Source organism: Schistocerca serialis, chromosome 9 (genome assembly GCF_023864345.2).
Source record: "Schistocerca serialis cubense isolate TAMUIC-IGC-003099 chromosome 9, iqSchSeri2.2, whole genome shotgun sequence".
In the NCBI taxonomy this organism is placed as follows: domain Eukaryota; kingdom Metazoa; phylum Arthropoda; class Insecta; order Orthoptera; family Acrididae; genus Schistocerca; species Schistocerca serialis.
In genome coordinates, this window is record NC_064646.1 from 494,094,599 (window position 1) to 494,114,912 (window position 20,314).

The 20,314-nt window shown below is 43.4% G+C and overlaps 1 protein-coding gene across 1 annotated transcript in view; it reads right to left on the bottom strand.

Annotated features, from left to right (window-relative positions):
* Window positions 1-20,314, bottom strand: part of LOC126419734 (UNC93-like protein) — a 265,867-nt gene that overhangs the window by 123,146 nt on the left and 122,407 nt on the right. Inside the window, exons 2-3 of the mRNA XM_050086912.1 lie at window positions 11,766-11,876; window positions 5,903-6,020 (exon numbers count right to left, since the gene is read on the bottom strand). Coding sequence (XP_049942869.1) covers window positions 5,903-5,989 — 87 coding nt within the window. The 5' untranslated portion in view covers window positions 5,990-6,020; window positions 11,766-11,876. The remainder of the gene's footprint in view (window positions 1-5,902; window positions 6,021-11,765; window positions 11,877-20,314) is intronic.

Consider the following 20,314-nt stretch of genomic DNA (forward strand, 5'->3'; position numbering starts at 1 on the left):
GGGATCAGAAGGGTTTCATCTATTATGAGCTGCCAAAACCTGGTGACACCGTTAACACTGATCGAGACCTACAGCAAATGATCGATTTAAATCGAACATTACGTGAAAAACGACCGGAGTATGGGAAAACGCAACACATAGTCATATTGCTCCATGATAACGCCCCATCACGCATTGCAAAACGGGTCAGGGAAAAGATCGAGGCGTTCAGTTGGGGAATTCTAGAGCATGTGGCTTATTCTCCAGACTTGGATTCGTCCGATTATAATCTGTTTGCATCACTGGGACACGCTCTGACTAAACAACGCTTCAGTTCGTACAAAAATGTACGGAAATGGCTCAGTGACTGGTACGCTTCAAAAGAACTGTTTTTTTTCTTTCTGGCGTGGCACTCATAGGCTGCCTTAGAGGTGGGAGAAATGTATAAATAGTAATGGAGATTATTTTGAATAAAATATTGTTTATGAGTTTCAAAAAACAGACGTGTAATTATTGCAACCAAATTCCGGTTTCATGCTTCTACGACTGGTAAACATGGTTCTAACCACCATCACAGAGGCGTCAAAAGAAGGGGTGAAATGTGGGCAACAGGGGGTGTGATGACCTTCCCATAGTGTAATACGGCCACGATGGCGTTGGGCAGAATTGTGGTGAAATTTGGTCCCGACGTGACATCACTAACCCATGTTACACCTACCACGAACATCTGAAGTTTGGCCGTTCATTCGCATGTCTCGACGCCTTGCTATTCGAAGCGTCGCTGAGCCCGAGGGTTAGATCGCAGAACGCGACGCTTTCGCACAATTACAGAGAAACGTTATCGGCACCTATGAGCCAAATTTAAAACTTATGCATCGCATTGGGTGACAATTACGCAGTTTCAAAAAAATATAAACTTATTTTTGCTCAGAGTATAATGACTATGGATAGCAGACTGTAATCATTCGTAATATTCTTATAAATTCCGCCATTGTATGCAGAGTAACATTTCTGGCTCTAGGATCAATAGTATTCACTCCAAAACCTCACTCCGTTTTTGAAACAGAAAATTTTAGCTGATGTATGATATAAGAAGTGGAGCGAGGTGCAGACATATTTTCATTTACTAGCATCTCTTTCACATAATTAAGAGTTTATTGACGATCATAGAAGTAATATTCTCCATAGTGAGCTGTCACGCACTATCTGTAGATTCTTTTTAAAATCATTTTTTCCGTAACAGAGGTATTGTTATGTAATGCAGAGGAAGCGTTTCATGCAACTTCGGCTCAGGCAAACAATGATCAACAAGCGAAGTGATTCAGGCTGACTGTAGCGGTTGAGTTTGAGAGTCGAGTGAGCACGCTGGTGTAGAATGGCTGGAGAGTGTGGTTGCACATCTGAGTTGCGCGCCGTCCGCGTAATTGTCTTGATGAGTGGCGACTCTGTGGCCGGTGCAGAGAGGAACGATGTAAAAACGAAGTTTTTCTTATATATGTTTGTAATTTATACAAAGTGCCGGCCGCGGTGGTCTCGCGGTTCTAGGCGCGCAGTCCGGAACCGCGCGACTGCTACGGTCGCAGGTTCGAATCCTGCCTCGGGCATGGATGTGTGTGATGTCCTTAGGTTAGTTAGGTTTAAGTAGTTCTAAGTTCTAGGGGACTGATGACCACAGCTGTTAAGTCTCATAGTGCTCAGAGCCATTTGAACCAATTCATACAAAGTACTTTGCGAGCAAGAATTCTACATATTACGAACTTGTAGTGTGTCACATATGACGTTCAAGTCAAACGTTTATTATATCATTTAGTTCAAATGGCTCTGAGCACTATGGGACTTAACATCTATGGTCATCAGTCCCCAAGAACTTAGAACTACTTAAACCTAACTAACCTAAGGACAGCACACAACACCCAGCCATCACGAGGCAGAGAAAATCCCTGACCCCGCCGGGAATCGAACCTGGGAACCCGGGCGTGGGAAGCGAGAACGCTACCGCACGACCACGAGATGCGGGCTATATCATTTAGTAGCAGTTTATGGTTTTTTCTGCTTTGTCATTCGTTAATTACTGACATGTTCGATATGCGTACCATCATTGGCGATGATGTGGGGCAGATGACTAGCGAAATTCAGCATGACCCGCTGAAGTGATGCTGTAGATGACCTCCTGAATGGCTGTTTTCAGCTCAGCAATGCTTTTGAGATGATTGCTGTGCACCCTATCTTTAATATAGCCACACAAAAAGGAGTCGCATATGTTCAGATCCGGAAAATATGGCGGCCAATCGAGGCCTATGCCAGTGGCCTTTGGGTACCCCAGAGCCAGAATGCGGTCCCCAAAACGCTCCTCCAGGACATCAAACACTCTCCTGCTTCCATGAGGTCGAGCTCCATCTTGCATGAAACACATCTTGTTGAAATCAGGGTCACTTTGGATAATGGGGATGAAGTCATCCTCCAAAACTTCCACGTACCGTTCGGTAGTCACCGTGCCATCAGGCAGTATCGCACCGATTATTCCGTGACTCGACACTGCACACCACACAGTCACCCGTTGAGGGTGAACAGACTTCTCGATCGCGAAATGCAAATTCTCAGTCCCCTAAATGCGCCAATTTTGCTAATGGACGAACTCATGCAACTGAAAGTGGACTTAATTCGAATTATATATTAATACCGTCACCTGCTGACGGGCGTTGATATATATCAACACGGACAGGTGAAAATGTGTGCCCCGACCGGGACTCGAACCTGGGATCTCCTGCTTACACGACAGACGCTCTATCCATCTTTTTTTTTCTCATTTTGTTCGTTGCATCTGCTCGGAGCGGACGTCGTAAGACATCCGTTTAAGTTCGTTGTTGATCGATTAGCTCAGTTTTTTTTTTACAGAGGGCTGCTAACCCTCTGACCGAACACGCTGAGCTACCGTGCCGGCTTCCATCTGAGCCAAAGAGGGCACCGAGGATAGTGCGACTGCAGGGACTATCTCGCGCACGCCTTCCGCGAGACCCACATTCTCACCTTATACGTCCACACACTACATTCGCAGTCTCCCTACGCAACACACTCTTTACTCGTGAATGACATTCTTACCAAGTAACGTAAGAGTTCGGGTAATATGTGTGCATCTGCACAGAAGAAGAAGGTCATGGCCGGTATTGCCAGCACTATATACTTATATGGATATGGTGTCTGTTCTTTCGGACATGTAGAACGTTAATAACGTTTGTTTTATTAAAAACAAAGTTTTCATATTGAAAATTCGGTGGCCTTACTTTTCGGCAAGTCCTCATACAAAAGTGAGCAGTGCGAACAATATGCAGCAGTCGGCCGCAGTCGTCTTCTGTACATTCGACGAGCCAACCAGTTGCAAGTAAAGCTTTATTAGCCCTTGGCCATGGTTTCAATGTTTATAAAAATACCTTTTTCAGAAGTAGGGCAAATAAACCTTCATTGCAACCGGCTGGCCGATTTTTCAACCTAGTCAGATTTAGACAGTTGCTGTTTCGGAGCCATGCTTAAGATTCTGTACGTTTCCTAAGGGAGTGATGAAATCGAAGACCCTTCTTCTCAATAAACACATCCGTTTACGAAAGTCGTAGTACATAATTCAACACAATTTGAGAAATATGATGTCCAAAGCTATAACTCTAGAGGAGAAAACGAAATTTATTAGTCATTGCTCACTGCTAGAACTGTCAGTGGTGCGGAAAAGTGTTCAGTCTACAGCTTCAAAAATTTCTGTTCATTGCTCAGTAATACAAAGTACCTGGTATGTAGCATAGTGAAACTGAAATTTAGTCTAAAATCATTTCTTCCAGACAGCGTCTTCTGTTCCATAGATTAATTTTCAACTACGAGCTGGCAGCATCTGTGCTAAAAAGGTAAAGATTCGTAAATTTAAGTTTCTAGTTAGACACTTGTGTATAAATAACAGTATTAGAGATGAATACGTGGACTCTTACGAAAAATATCTGTTAACCTTCAAATGGCCAACACGAGGTGCTTTATCGCCAATAAATCACATATCCATAGCATGTAAACTGACCCAAGTCGATCAAAATTGTTTATGTGATGTACAGAAAATGGAAACTAACTGCTGTACTCTAGTGGGAAAGTTGTGTATGCGCTGACTACGAGGAACTATGTACTCAACACGGAGGAAGCTGTCATTGAAGCATAACTAGAAGGAGAAACCTTTTCTTATATTCACTGATCCAAAGAGTTTTGTGCTACGATCATCAAAGATGTCGACCTCAATTTTCCGACAAAAGTTACTCGCGATTTGAAGAAGCTTTTCTAAAGAAGTTTTCGATCTTGACAGAAGTGAGAGTGACATTCTTCCGCTCCAGAATTCGTTTGATTGCAGCCTTGATGATTTGCCTCTTGCACCACAGCTAGAGATAATTGATTTGCAAGGAGATGCCTTTGTGATAGAGAAGTGCAGAGATGGAGAACTTGTTTAGTTTTACCACTGCTTCCCTGATTGCGAAACTGAAAAAGTTTGTCCCTGTATGGTATCGTATCTGTGACCAGAAGTTTTCAAAATGATGTATGTGAAGTCAGGACATCGTACGGGATTGACTTATGAACACTTTGGATGCAGCAATATTGAACAAAACGTTCATGATATCTTGAAAGACGAACGTCGGTTTTACAAATCTCAGTAACGTCTTTTGCTGCTGCTTGGTTTGTGAGATACAGATATGTGCTCATTATGTCTACATTTACATCTACATCCATACTCCGCAAGCCACCTGACGGTGTGTGGCGGAGGGTACTTTGAGTACCTTCTAACAAAACCACCACTTACAAAGTAGGTTAGAAATCAGATTAATAATATCTCTCACGCAGCATATGTTCGCTTTATCGGGCAACAACAAAGTTATTGACTGTGGGTGGTATCGTCAGAATGGAAATAATGAATTCACTGTAAAAAGGTCATTAATTTTGGCACTTATCTTTCGTCGAAGTTGTTATGGCTCATCTTGTTGATTCTAGGGTCATCCACTTTGACTGCTAGAAAGTCCAGATCAGTATTTTAGCAATATTTGAAGACCTAACAAATGCGTTTTTCAGGAAATTCTTAATGATCAAACAATCCCAGACCATAACAATGGTATGGTAGAAATAATTTTTGACTTGGTGTTCACGATCCACATTTTTATTAGACTTCTTGTAAATTCACATATACTTCTTCTTAATTGTCACATCATCAAGAAAACAGTTTTGTATCAATCTTCATATATTTAATTTCCACTTTAACCAAACACAAGACTTGACTGTTCTTTTGCAAAGCGAAATAACAACTTAACATCTGCAAAGTGAAACAAAGACTGCTCTGTGCGCATTCACGCCAAAACGGTTACAAGTAAGTCAAAGATTATGTCAGTCTCACAGAAATGAACAGATACAAGACCCATATCACTGTTATATATCTATACATCGGAGTACCTCTCCATTAATAAAACCAAATGTGAATATTGTCACAAAAATATGTCTGTTACTTCGCAGAAAACTAGTACGATATTACTGGTATCGAGAACTGGGGTTCGAGTGCCGTAATGGTCACGTAAATAAAGAACCATTACAACCTCTATCGGTTCTCCCTTCTGATCCAGTCTCGTACTGTCTCAAGAACTATTTTCCTGCTAACGCCGCCTTATTTGATAACTTTTTTAGTATATAAATATTTTGGTGGTCGTTACTTTTTGGGCATTGCTTGCGCCTCCCCCGAGAATATAACGGAATGCTGAACTGAGTTTTTCGACTTCTTTTCCCGATCTTTCGTTTTGGCTTGCAAGCGTTGTACAGAATGGTGATGCAGCAGGAGTTCGCCGTTTTGTAGGCTACCCGGCGTGCCGTGAGGCTGGCTGTGAGCGCGGTGCGCAGCTGCTGGTCGCACCGCAGGGCTCACCTCGAGCATGCAGTCATCCCACGGCTGGAGGCGGCTGGCCGCCGGCCGCTCCGAGCCGATGGCGTGCAGGTTCGGCAGCGAACCCATGGCCCTCCGCTAGCCGACGCTGCTGCGCCGTCTGCAACACAACGCAACACACCGTTGTCACTGCGGGAGTTCGCGCACTTGTCGCAGAAGCAGGGACCGTCACGTTACATCTAGAGAAATACTGACACACACGACTTTGCTGTGAACATCAGTTTTACACAACTGGTCATTAAAATTGCTACAACAAGAAGAAATGCAGATGATAAACGGGTATTCATTGGACAAATATATTATACTAGAACTGACATGTGAGTACATTTTCACGCAATTTGGGTGCGTAGATCCTGAGAAATCAGTACCCAGAAAACCACCTCTGGGCGTAATAACGGCCTCGATACGCCTGGGCATTGAGTCAAACAGAGCTTGGATGGCGTGTACAGGTACAGCTCCCCGTGCAGCTTCAGCAACGATACCACAGTTCATCGAGAGTAGTGACTGGCGTATTGTGACGGGCCGCTTGCTAGGCCACCATTGACCAGACGTTTTCAATTGGCGAGAGATCTGGAGAAAGTGCTGGCCAGGGCAGCAGTCGAACATTTTGTGTATCCAGAAAGGCCCGTACAGGACCTGCAACATGCGGTATGCATTATCCTTCTGAAATGTAGGGTTTCGTAGGGATCGAATGAAGGGTAGAGACACGGGTCGTAACACATCTGAAATTTGACGTCCACTGTTCAATATGCCGTCAATGCGAACAAGAAGTGACCGAGACGTGTAACCAATGTCACCCTATACAATCACGCCGGGTTATTCGCCAGTATGGTGGTGACGAATATACGCTTCCAACGTGCGTTCACCGCGATGTCGCCAAACACGGATGCGACCATCATGATGCTATAAACAGAACCTGGATTCATCCGAAAAAATGATGTATTGCCATTCGTGCACCCAGGTTCGTCGTTGAGTACACCATCGCAGGCGCTCCTGTCTGTGATGCAGCGTCAAGGGTAACCGCAGCGATGGTCTCCGAACTGATAGTGCATGCTGCTACAAAGGTCGTCGAACTGTTCGTGCAGGTGGTTGTTGTCTTGCAAACGTCCCCATCTGTTGACTTAGGGATCGAGACGTGGCTGCACGATCCGTTAGAGCCATGCGGATAAGATGCCGGTCATCTCGACTGCTAGTGAAACGATGCCGTTGGGGTCCAGCACGGCGTTCCGTATTACCCTCCTGAACCCACCGATTCCATATTCTGCTAACAGTCATTGGATCTCGACCAACGCGAGCAGCAATGTCGCGATACGATAAACCGCAATCGCGATAGGCTACAATCCGACCTTTATCAAAGTCGAAAACGTCATGGTACGCATTTCTCCTCCTTACACGTGGCATCACAACAACGTTTCACCAGGCAACGCCGGTCAACTGCTGTTTGTGTATGAGAAATCGGTTGGAAACTTTCCTCATGTCAGCTCGTTGCAGGTGCCGCCACCGGCGCCAACCTTGTGTGAATGCTCTGAAAAGCTTATCATGTCATCTTCGTGGTGTAGCAATTTTAATGGCCAGTAGTGTATTTAGCCTTCAGCGATGTTCGAGGCAGGGCTCCGCTCGGTGTTTGCAGTGCATGGTGCACTCTTTACCCTTCGGTGTGCAGCACTTCACAGCTCTAACTAGTTCCGGGGTACGCCGCCGCTTGCCGTGCAGTGTGAAATGGGGCAGGAGGCATGACTGAACACTAGCCGACGCTGGGGTGAGTACAGGGGATAGGCAACGTAATGTGAACACTGGTAGTAATGGGATGGTTGTGCCTGACGGTCAACAACGCAGGTAAGGCGCGTGTCGCGGTGAACTGTGCGTCTTCGTAAAGGACTGGGCAGCAGTGCTCGTCGTTTACGAGTAGTGCGCACTTCGTAATTGTATTCAGAGACCGAGATCGTCATGCAATGAAAGACCTAACAGGGTTCCAAAAAGGGTAGATTGTGGAGGCCCTATTAGCTGGAGCATCAGTAACCAAGACAGCTAACTTACTGAATGCTTCAAAAGACATTATCGTGTAAACGTAATTGTGCCGTGGGCTCCTGCGATTTGATTGTTCCGGTGTAGTGTGTTCGATCTCTTTCGATTCGCTCTGCTGTGCGCGGGTTGGTGCGCCCTCTGGGATTCCGTGCGGGAAGCCGAAAGGGAGTCTCGGGCAGGGAGAGACGAGCGGGCCTGGTCGGAGCGACGCCGGAAGATCGCGGAAGTCGCGTCGGCAAGTGGCGTGAGTGTGGCAGCTGCATTGGGGCCGGCCGAGCAGCGGACCTGGAGGTGCTGCAGTCACTCGCTGTCGTTCGTTCTGTATACGAGCTCAACCGTCCTTACGCTGCGGCTACGGGCTGTTGTTTTTCTGGCCATTACCTTATTAGCGGCATTTGGATTAATATTGTTAAAGGTGAGCTGTTAGTTTGGTGCATCTTCATCTGGTGGAATTTCAGCGAGACTTCTTTCTGTCGTATTCTGGCTTGCGCTGCTGAGCAGTGAGTGTTCCCACGTCGCGTGTCGAAATACTGATGGTTCAAATGGCTCTATGGGACTTAACTTCTGAGGTCATCAGTCCCCTAGAACTTAGAACTACTTAAACCTAACCAACCTAAGGACATCACACACATCCATGCCCTAGGCAGGATTCGAACCTGCGACCGTAGCGGTCACGCGGTTCCAGACTGACGCGCCTAGAACCGCTCGGCCACACCGGCCGGCCGAAATACTGACTTGTGCCCTGGTTGATTTACGTATGAACTGCAGTGCCTATGTGTGCGTGTTTGCTTAAATTGTTGATGAAGTGTTTCACAATACCCCTACCTGAGTGTCTTTAAATTGCATTTCAGTTTGTTACTGAACTTATGTCAGTTAAGGGACGCCCAAATTGTCACGCTAGTCAAGTAAAGTTTAAGTCTACTGTGGCACCATTGTTTACCTGTTGGGTTAAAATTAATTCAATCTTAACCACAGCTAGGAATAATTCAAGGCTAATTGTATGTGCCGTGTATGTTTGTTTTTCGTCCTTATCTCTTACTACTGTTGAGTGTTAAACTGTTTTGGAAACCACTTTGACGTCATTTCACGGTGTGGTTTTAGAAAGAGTTCTGTGGGTACTGTTGTTAACGGCTCCTGTTGCAACGAGGTTTCTGGCCCACACATCTATCGCACGCCAGGGGTTTACTGCCAACCGCCAACAGTGCGGGAACTTATTATCAATCCTTTTCTGCCTCGGGCATGGATGTGTGTGATGCCCCTAGGTTAGTTACGGTTAAGTAGTCCTAAGTTCTAGGGGACTGATGACCTCAGATATTAAGTCCCATAGTACTCAGAGCCATGTGAGCCAATCCTTTTCGAATCACCGCCTGGCCTACAACTACTGATGGATTTCTGTGGTAAAATTCAAATGGAGGCACTGTCTTGTTAACTTCTCCGAACTGTATGTGCTTGCCTTGTAAAACAGTTCGTTACTGATTCTGAGTAGTTTAATCAGTGGTAGGGCACTCGTTATTCTGGACCAGACTGTACTTGGCATTAATTGCATTGTCTTGGTAAATCGGTGTGCTACGTAAGATTATAACGCAAGCGCCGTTGTGGGTAATATTTTCCATTTAACTATATGAGTTGGTTCTGTGAATCATTGTGGCACACAAGGTCACGTAAGACAGTGCTGTAGTGGGCAGATATTGATATACGTCTGTGATATTATTTCCTGTAAGCAATTGTGCCCATTAGGTTATGTAAGGCTTAAATACAGTGACCAGTTTGGTAATTTTCTGTGTTTCGTAATAACATTTTACAAGCATTAAAGTTTTGGGAAAGGTTTAAATCTCATATTTGTAGATTGTTTGATGTTAGATAACTTGTTGATGATTCATGTTAAATCAGCTGATGTACATTTAAATTGAACGAGTTATATGTCAATATGTTGTTACCAGCACCTTGCATGAATTTTCTATCCTCAATTTGTTGCTCAGTCTTCCACTTGAGCAGCCGCTGTATCGTGTTCCCAACCATATCAGTAATAGTGGGCGCAAATCAAATCAAAATGACATATATCGTCGTATGCTAACACGAATTGTGTCGACACAACACAAAACTGCGGAGGCTAAAGTGACTGCAGAGCTCAGTAGCCATCTTCGAGACACCGTATCTATCGACACTGTCCGCCGAGAACTCCATAAGGCGAACATTCATAGACGAGCTGCTACACCGAAACCATTAGTGACGACACAAAACGCAAAAATAGGCAACACATCGTGTCAGGAGCGTAAATCCTGGACGGCTGAACGGTGGAAACACGTCATATGGTCCGACGAGTCAACGTTTTCGTTATTTCCAACATTGGGCTGGGTTTACGTCTGGAGAATGCCAAAAGAAGCACACAATCCTGATTGCTCGATTCCAGCGGTTAAGCATGGAGGTGGAAGTGTGATGCTGTGGTCAGCCATATCATGGTATTCTGCTGGTCCCATCATTACTCTCAAAGGCCGTGTTACAGCGAACGATTATGTGAACATTTTAGGTGATCAGGTGCACCCCACGAATCAAATGTTGTTCCCCAACAATAATGCACCAATTAACACAGCCAGGAGAGTACAATCGAGGAATGAGGAGCATGCAACTAAACTGCAGCGGCTTCCATGGCCAGCACAGTCCCCAGACTTGAAAGTTGTCGAATGCTTGTGGGCGGTATCGGAATGCAGACTCCGGAGCAGATTTCCGCCTCCTTCGTCACTACAGGAGTCAGAATAGGTTGTGATCGAAGAGTGGCATAACATCATTATATGCCAGTAATCCAAGAAGAATCGCAGCTGTATTACGGGCAAATGGGGGTCCAATCCCTTATTAATAAACCATTCCCAAGTACAGATGTTCACATTATTTTGCCTACCCGCTGTACGTGCTTGAGCTGCCACCTGGTAAACGGATATCAGGGCGACCGGACGTGTGTCTGGGGTAGAGTTTAGTAGATAGTTGTGAGTTCGTTTGTTGTGGAAGCTAGTGGTCCCTCGCAAGCAGAAGTCCAGTCAGCCAGGCAACAGCTGCAGGCCGAGCAACAGCAGCAACAGTTAAGTAACACATTTTGTGGCATTTTACTAGTACTTATCCAGCAGCGAATTATATAGTTTCATATGTGTGCTTTGGCAGTTTAGTTTTCGAATTTCTGCGTGTTGGTTTAATATTTACTAGACACAGTTCTCGAGTTTTCGTTTGTATCCGAAAGTAATCGATTTTGTGAAATTTTACTACTCCTAACCAGGGGCGAATTATTTGGTTTCACCTTTTAAATCTCCGAGTCTTAATCTACAGGTAAGTTATTAGACGCAGTTCTTGCGTTTTCATTAGTATCTACAGCAGAGTACGTAACGCCGGAAATGCATATCCTCCTCTTTCCATCTATTGTACTATAAATTTTTTTTATTTTGTTACCTGAAGAAATGACATTCCTGTGTCTTTATATATTTTAATTGTTTTACTATATATATATATATATATATATATATATATATATATATATATATATATATATATTTACGCATTTATGTCGATGTCTAATTGGTTTGCTTTGTAAATATTATTTGTATTTTTGCGCTGGGTCTTGCCTAGGGAAAACTATGCTATCGAACGATTACATCGATATGTCGTGTGGAGAACCAAAGTGTTTAGGATCTTGGATAGTGTTAACTCTGCCGCGTGGAGCGCGGGCAGAGCAGAGTCTGGCTGGAGTAGGGCAGTGGAGCAGGTGTGTTGTGTGACGCTCCCGCGAGTTGCCGCAATTTCGGGATTTGGCAGCATGTAATTGCGCTCGACTTACTATGATAGTTTCTGGCACGGTGTCGCAGATGGGAAACATTAGCTGGCACACATCAAGAGCCCGTTTCGCCTGGTGACTGTGTCGAGAAGAAAGCGCGCCAACATCCACCTTCTGCAACAGCGACAGCCGACAATAAGTGATTGTCGCCACCTCCTCGATCGACGACTTCAAACCTTCAATCAACCAACACGGAAGACTGAAAGCACGAAAAGTTTTAGAACTGTATGGCAGACCTCAGCTTTTCAAACTGTTCCATTTGTACCACTAAAATACAGCAACTTAGCATCAACCTTAGCATTAAACTAATATCATTCCATTTCACTGCTTTAATTTCAAAGTTCAGTTAAGGTATTCATAGCTGGCTACAATAACCAAACAGAACTATATTTAGATTACACAAGCACAAATTAAGAGTGCGAGTTTTGTTACCATATTTTAGCTTACCTGTGACTACAGCTCAGCTTGGTACATACTAAATTTTACTATTGTTAATTGTTCAAAATCATTTAATTCAAGTTCAAAGTTAAATCTCTTATTTCTAAATTGCGTAGATTCAAGTTGCTTTTGAGATGATTGTTGAGGTAGCCCAAGACTAACCTTATTTAATTTAATTTCGTAGTGCTTCAGAAACAAAGTTCACTATCAATTTCAGTCACCAACTTAACTTCCAATTTTCCGGTTTTATTCATTCTTTTGCTAAATTATGTCAGAGTGTAATGAAATTTATTACTTCTGGCAAACATTCAGTTTTCACACAACACTTGTCAACCTTCAGTTGCCACACTTTTAGTGCTAATTATATGTGCATTAACTTTTCTTTCTCAGTTATTATAGTAGTTGTCCGTAGGACTGACGACCGTAATATTCCCCAAATCTTAAATATCGCATTAACGCCAGTTAATTGTTAACGTAACGACCGCACATTTACTTTCTTTATTAACTTTACCCTTTTTCAAAATTAATTTCCACCAATTTCATTTGCATTTTTCCTTTCATGTAGATGTAACCCTTCCTCCCTCTTTACCGACAGATTAACTTCGGTGACGATTGCTTTTCCCAAATTTCCATTAGGTACATGCAGATTAATTTTTCACTGTCATTAAGGTCGATAAGTGAGGGGGAGGTTACAAGTACCATTGCGCATGTCGACAGCCGTTTGTTTGTCTGTGTAGTGTAGCTTTCCGCCGTCTTTACTATGGATAGGGATTCTGATTGTTGTGTGCATATGCGAGCTGAGTTGGTGACAATTCGCTCTTAGCTCCAAGCTGTGTCGGCTTTGGTGACACAGCGTGAGACTGCAGTGGACTGGCATCACTGTTATGGACTGGCCATGGCGATCCAACGGACGTCCACCATGACCCACGAGTTCGGCATACGGTTTGCACCAGTCGCCAGCTCAATTATGGCTCCCCCAACAAGGCTGATCCATCACCCGTGGTCGAACTGGAGGACGCTTCAGGCCTGGTAGGCTGCAAAAGACTTCCTGGAGGACCGAATGTAGGGCCTCCCTGGTTAGTCAGACAAACAGGTTCCAGGTGCTATTTGTAGCTGACAATGCCCCTCAGTCAGATGCAGTTGTGCGTCCTGTTTCAGACGAAACCTTTCAGCCCGCAAGATCTGGGAGACCTCCATTGTTAGGCGCGTTATGGGGCACCTCAGGGACATGGCTGCCAAGGAGGAGAAGAAAGCCAGTGCGCACGCCTTGTGGATACCTGGTAGAGTCATTTCAGACGCAGAATGGGTCCTCCCGGATGCCATAAAGGGCACAGAATGCAGCCAATTGCAGGTGGTGGCTCACGTCGGTACCAATGATATGCGTTGTTTTGGACTGGAATAGATTCTCTCAACTTTCGAGTGGCTATCTGAAATGATAAAGACTGCCAGTTGTGCTTGTAGATGAAAGCAGATCTCACCATTTGCGCAGGATCGATTGTGGACCTCTGGTACCTCTGGTACCAGAGGGTCAGACAGTTCTGCGACCGTGTAGGCTGCAGATTCCTTTACTTGCTCTGTAGGCTGCTGACGTTCTGGTTTCTGCTAAATAGGTCAGGAGTCCATTACATACAGGAGGCAGCTGTACGGTTAGCAGGGGCTGTGTGACGTAGAACGGGCGGTTATTTAGGTTAGAAGGTCTCGAAGAAACACAAAAAGGGCTTCAATCTCAAAGGGTGCATTTCGAGCACAGGAAGAACATAAATCTAGGGACCATCGGTGTACCAGTTTAAATTGTGGTAGCTGTGTTGGAAAGTACCAGAGCTCCAAGTGCTAATAGAAAGCACTGATGCTCAAATCGTTATAGGCACTGAAAACGGGCAGAGGCAGGAGATAAGTTCAGCTGAGATTTTTCGAAAGACCTAACGGTGTTCAGAAAGGATAGGTTAAATACAGGTGGCGATGGCCTGTTTGTTGCTGTCAGAAGTAGCGAAATTGAAATAGGTAGTTTCTGTGATCTATTTTAGGTAGAGGTCATTCTTGGCAACCGGAATAAAATAATCCTTTTATCGATCTCCCAACTCAGGTGATACAATTTCTGAAAGGTTCGAAGAAAACTTGAGCCAAATTACAAACATGTACCTGACTCGTACAATTATAGTTGGTGGTGACTTTAATTTACCCTCGATATGTTGGCGCAAATACATGTTTGAATCCGGAGGTACGCATAAAACATCATCCGAAATTGTGCTAAACATATTTTCTGAAAATTATTTCGAGCAATTAGTTCATGAGCCCACTCGAATAGTAAACGGTTCTAAAATACTCTTGACCTTTTAGCAACAAATAATAACGAGCATCAAAACCGATTCAGGGATTAGTGAACACCGGGTTGTCGTAGCGAGACTGAATATTGTAATCCCCAAATCCTCGAAAAATAAGCGAAAAATATACCTATTCAAGAAAAGCACATAAAAATTCACTTGACGCCTTCCTGAGAGACGATCTCCACTCATTCCAAACTAATAATATAAGAGTAGACCAGATATGGCATGAATTCAAAGAAATAGTATCGGCAGCAATTGAGAGATTTATACCAAATAAATTAACAAACGACGGAGCTGATCCTCCTTGGTACACAAAACGGGTTAGAACTCTGTTGCAGAAACAACGAAACAAACATGCCAGCCGGCCGAAGTGGCCGTGCGGTTAAAGGCGCTGCAGTCTGGAACAGCAAGACCGCTACGGTCGCAGGTTCGAATCCTGCCTCGGGCATGGATGTTTGTGATGTCCTTAGGTTAGTTAGGTTTAACTAGTTCTAAGTTCTAGGGGACTAATGACCTCAGCAGTTGAGTCCCATAGTGCTCAGAGCCATTTGAGCCAAACATGCCAAATTCAAACAGACGCAAAATCCCCAAGATTGGCGATGTTTTACAGAAGCTCGAAATTTAGCGTGGACTTCAATGCGAGATGCCTGTAGCAGTTTCCACAACGAAACTTGGTTTCGGAACCTGGCAGAAAATCCAAAGAGATTCTGATCGTACGCAAAGTATGCTAGCGGCAAGTCACAATTAGTGCCTTCTCTGCACGATAGCATGGAAATACCACAGTGGAAATACTAAGCAGAGTTACTAAACACATTCGTCCGAAGCTCCTTCACCAAAGAAGACTAAGTCAATATTCCAGCATTCGGATCAAGACCAGCTACTAACGTGAGTAATTTAGAAGTATATATCCTCAGAGTAATCAAGCAACTTAAATCACTTAATAAAACCAAATCTTCCAGTTCAGATTGCATACCAATTACGTTTCCTTCAGAGTATGCTGATGCAATAGCTCCATACCTAGCAATAATATACAACCACTTGCTCGACGAAAGATTCTTACCCAAAGACTGGAAAGTTGCACAGGTCACACCAATATTCAAGAAATGCAATAGAGGTAATTCACTAAATTACAGGCCCATGTAATTAACGTCGAAATGCAGCAGGATTCTGGAACATATATAGTGTTCGAACGTTATGAATTACCTCGAAGAGGACGGTCTATTGACACGTAGTGAACACGGATTTGGAAAAATTCGTTCTTGTGAAAGGCATCTAGCACTTTATTCATACGAAGTGCTGAGAGCTATCGACAAGGGATTTCATATTCATTCCGTATATCTAGTTTTCCAGAAGGCTTTTAACTCCGTACCTCACAAGCGGCTTGTAATCAATTTGCGTACTTATGAAATATCGTCTCAGTTACGCGACTGGACTCGTGATGTTTCTGTCAGAGAAGGCACAGTTCGTAGTAACTGTCGGAAAGTCATCGAGTAAAACAGAAGTGATTTCTGGCGTACCCCAAGGTAGTGTTATAGGCCCTTTGCTGTTCCTTATCTATGTAAAGGATTTAGAAGATAATCTTAGCTGCCTTCCTCGATGGTTTGCAGGTGATGCTGTCGTCTACAAGAGAGTACTGGCTCTTTTGGGACGAGGATTCGACAAATAATGCATGAGTACGCGGCAAAATACAGGAATGTCGTCATTGTCTCATCGAAATCTGGAAAACATATAACATCCTTACACGAAAAGTTTGTTACCGATATGATGAAGCCCTCCGAGCGGGAAGAATAATATCTTTTGTTAATAGACGCATGGGTAAGACAAACACGTCCACAGTTACACGACGAGAGATTTCGAGATGAAGAAGCATTGCCGCCTTGCGGTATGAAGTGATTTCTTCCAAATTGCGCTCCCCTAGTACAACCCCGCGATTATTTTTATTGTCATGTAAGGAATTTGGTCAGAAAGCTTCAACACAGTTCTTATCTCATCGCGAGAGACTAAGAAAACACATCCCGAGAAGACTGCATCAAAATACATTCGATTGCACATCACCAGCAATCATCGCCAATCTTTGCCGAGATTGTGCGTTACCTGTGGTTCGCTACCAAACTGTGCGACGAGAAAACGTTTTATGATTAGAAAGTAGTTTTCCTATAGAAACATGAAAACAACCATCTAATTGTAAAGCTAAGGCGTTATAATGTGTGGAAAATGGCGTGAAAATTACTGCTTCCCTGTTTTTACGATGAGAATCACCCTATTCCATGAACTTTCGGGGTTGCAGCCGGTTTACGTCGACTTCTTGCCATGATATTTCTGATGACAACCATTCAGCCATCTTCAGGTGAGTGCTTTGCACTAGACTTTGCTAGTTCACATCGCTAATTTTATGCCAAAAACTGGCGCGGAGACACATGCGCAAATACAGCTGTTACATGAGCGAACTCTGTCGATTTTCGCGTCCTCTTCGAATATTGCTCCACGCATGGCGCGCAGGCGTATGCTTAATGGTGAGACTATATCTGTTCTCTCTGTCGAAACGCGCACTTGCAGAGTTAAGATTCAAATGTAAAAAATAATAAAATCGGTTGTCGCCAGACGCGTCAGACGCACAAAATGTTTTCTTCCTGAATAAATTAAAGAAACTTTCGGATCCCACCCCTTATCCAGATGAAAGCAGCCGCGAAGCCTAATAAGATCTTTCATCAAATGTGTTTCCACCGATTCCTTAATACCTGAATCCCAGAAGGATCACGTCGAAGCGAAGATTTCCCTGACGGAATGATCCATGGAATGTCCTGTGGAGATGCAACGCTCGGCTGTGGCTGACTTACTGGGCTGCGAGAGGGGCGTGTGGCGATCATGTTCAACGCATCTGTCACGCATTGTGTGCGTTGTTCGATCAAAGTAGGCCTCGCCACACTGGCCACGTATTCTGTATATTCCACCCACCCGCAGTCCCAGATCGTCCTTTGCCGAAACGAGAGGAGCACAAGCATATTACTTTGACATAATGTTTGCTTTAGATTCAACCTAATTTCAACGAATACCGCCCACGTACGGGAGGTACACCCTAGACTTGAACCACACCTTATATTAATGGTGGTCACGGTACTTCTGTTTTAAAGCTGTGCTGATCTGATGTGGAACACATCCATTATCCGTGAACGCTGATTGTGAGTGTTCTAGCTTCTGTCTCCATTAGACACATTATGTTTCCGGTGCACCAACGTTCAAAGGACGCCTATAGTTTGTGACGGATGGTGGTAACTAAAAGCCTAGAAGTGCAGGTCTGTGTGTGTAAGCTTATGGTAAACGGAATGCCCCAATGATCCATCCACTTTCCGACGAGCAAGACATCCAGAAATGGAAAACGGCCGCTTTCCTCCACGCCCATCATAAATTTGATATCCTTGTGGGGAGAATTCACTGCTGCAAAAAGGGTGACAGTTATTTTACACCGTGGAGCACCAGTATAAAAGCATCATTGGTTTAAGTTCTATCGTATCGAGTGCCCTCTTCTGAAAGTCTTGCATACAAACGTTTGTTACCAGAGGCGAGAGAAAATTATCCACGGCAATGCCTTCAGTTTGCTCAAAATATTAACTGCTGTTCAACGGTTGACGGTGAATGGAATGCAAAACGTGCTAAAAGATATTGGCGCGAAGTGCTGAACCGTCACATGCTGATCACTAGGGTCAAGGAAGGTGAGGGGGATGTGTACTTACATCCCTTGCCACAAAGTCGGTGTAGAAAGAAAAATCCCAAGATATACAACATTTCGTCCTATGACTTGTCAGTGGTTCATTGAACATACTCATCTTGTTTGTTATAAATGGCAATCGCCACACATTAAGGTAGACTGAAAGTGACAGCGAAAGATGAACAGATGCATAATATTGAGGAATGATACAAGTCGAACTTAACGTAGACAAGATTGAACTTACGATCGTTACGAAAGCGACACTGGATGTAGCATGACACATTACAAATTGAATGCAGGAATTATTGGAAGTTCACAATCGCGTATGAGAACAGATACTTTCAAGAGACTAGAAGAATTCAAGATTACTTCTTCTGTAACATAAAAAGATACAAGGGCGTGCTGAAAATTAATGCTTCCGAATTTTTATGTGGAGACTCTGAAATCTTTTAAATAAAACAAACTTTATTAACATTCTACATCTTTGTTCTTCACGTCTATGTATTTATATCTCAAGTTGGTCATCCTGGCGACGAACCTACTTCTCCCAACGAGAGACCAGTTCGTTGGTACCATCCCCATAGAATGTTTGTCTTTGTTGTTGGTGCCACAATCTCAACTCTGCTTGAAAGCTGCATCAAAAGCACTATCAAAATCCTCGAAGTCGGTGTTTAAAGTTCTGGAAAGAGAACATCTTTGTTCTTCACGTCTATGTCTTTATTTCTCAAGTTGGTCATCCTGGCGACGAACCTACTTCTCCCAACGAGAGACCAGTTCGTTGGTACCATCCCCATAGAATGTTTGTCTTTGTTGTTGGTGCCACAATCTCAACTCTGCTTGAAAGCTGCATCAAAAGCACTATCAAAGTCCTCGAAGTCGGTGTTTAAAGTTCTGGAAACAGAACATCTTTATTCTTCACGTCTATGTCTTTATTTCTCAAGTTGGTCATCCTGGCGACGAACCTACTTCTCCCAATGAGAGACCAGTTCGTTGGTACCATCCCCATAGAATGTTTGTCTTTGTTGTTGGTGCCACAATCTCAACTCTGCTTGAAAGCTCCATCAAAAGCACTATCAAAATCCTCGAAGTCGGTGTTTAAAGTTCTGGAAACAGATAAAAATCGGATGGGGTCAAGCCGGGACGGTAAGGAGAGTGATCGATGACGGTGAACCCCAATGTCGGATTGTTGCAGATGTCACAGCGCTAAATACACTACTGGCCATTAAAATTACTACACCAAGAAGAAATGCAGATGATAAATGGGTATTCATTTGTAAGTAGGCTGTCTAGGTTTTTATATAGGTAACGAAGATTTTTGTGAGGTAAGTGATTTGTGAAAGGTATAGGTTATTGTTAGTCAGGGCCATTCTTTTGTAGGGATTACTTTTATCTACTAAAATGCCTAATGAAATGATGAGAAACATTTTACATCTGTTGTCTTTCTAGTTGAGAGTTTGCTCATTTTGTTTAATATCAAGTTTCTAGCTGCAGCAGCATTGGTTAAAATAAAATTTAATAGATGTACTAATATAAATATTTTATGCCTACATATCCAGTAAATAATTTTATGATCTATTCAAAAAAACGAAGGAGCATAAAAAGACATTTCCCATCACAGGAATTGCATACGGAATTTTCTTTTCAACTACGTGGTAATTTTGTTGGTAGAATAACTTCTTGTGGTGCACCACTTTAATTACATAGACATTAAGATGTGAATATACATTTCCCTTGTCTGCATTGTTGTCTTTAGTGTAATATTTTTTCTGCTTGAGCTATGTCATGTTTATATATAAGTTATTTCATTTGCTGCTGCTGTTTGCCAGGCATAGTGTTACTGAATTTGACTTTGTGTTACTCTGCTAAGCCAGTTTACTACTGATTTATTTTTCTTGTTTGCTGCTCATTGCCTTATATTAGTTGTAATATTGTATCTTACTTTGCCAATTTGTATTTTTTTTTTTGTCCTTGCTGTTTGTGTTAATTTGTTATGTGCTGCTGCATTGCCTCGTCCCTTGGTATATATATCTGAGCTCAGTAGATTTAAGTTAGCTTAAGAGGGGGTGGACTATATAAGAAACTAA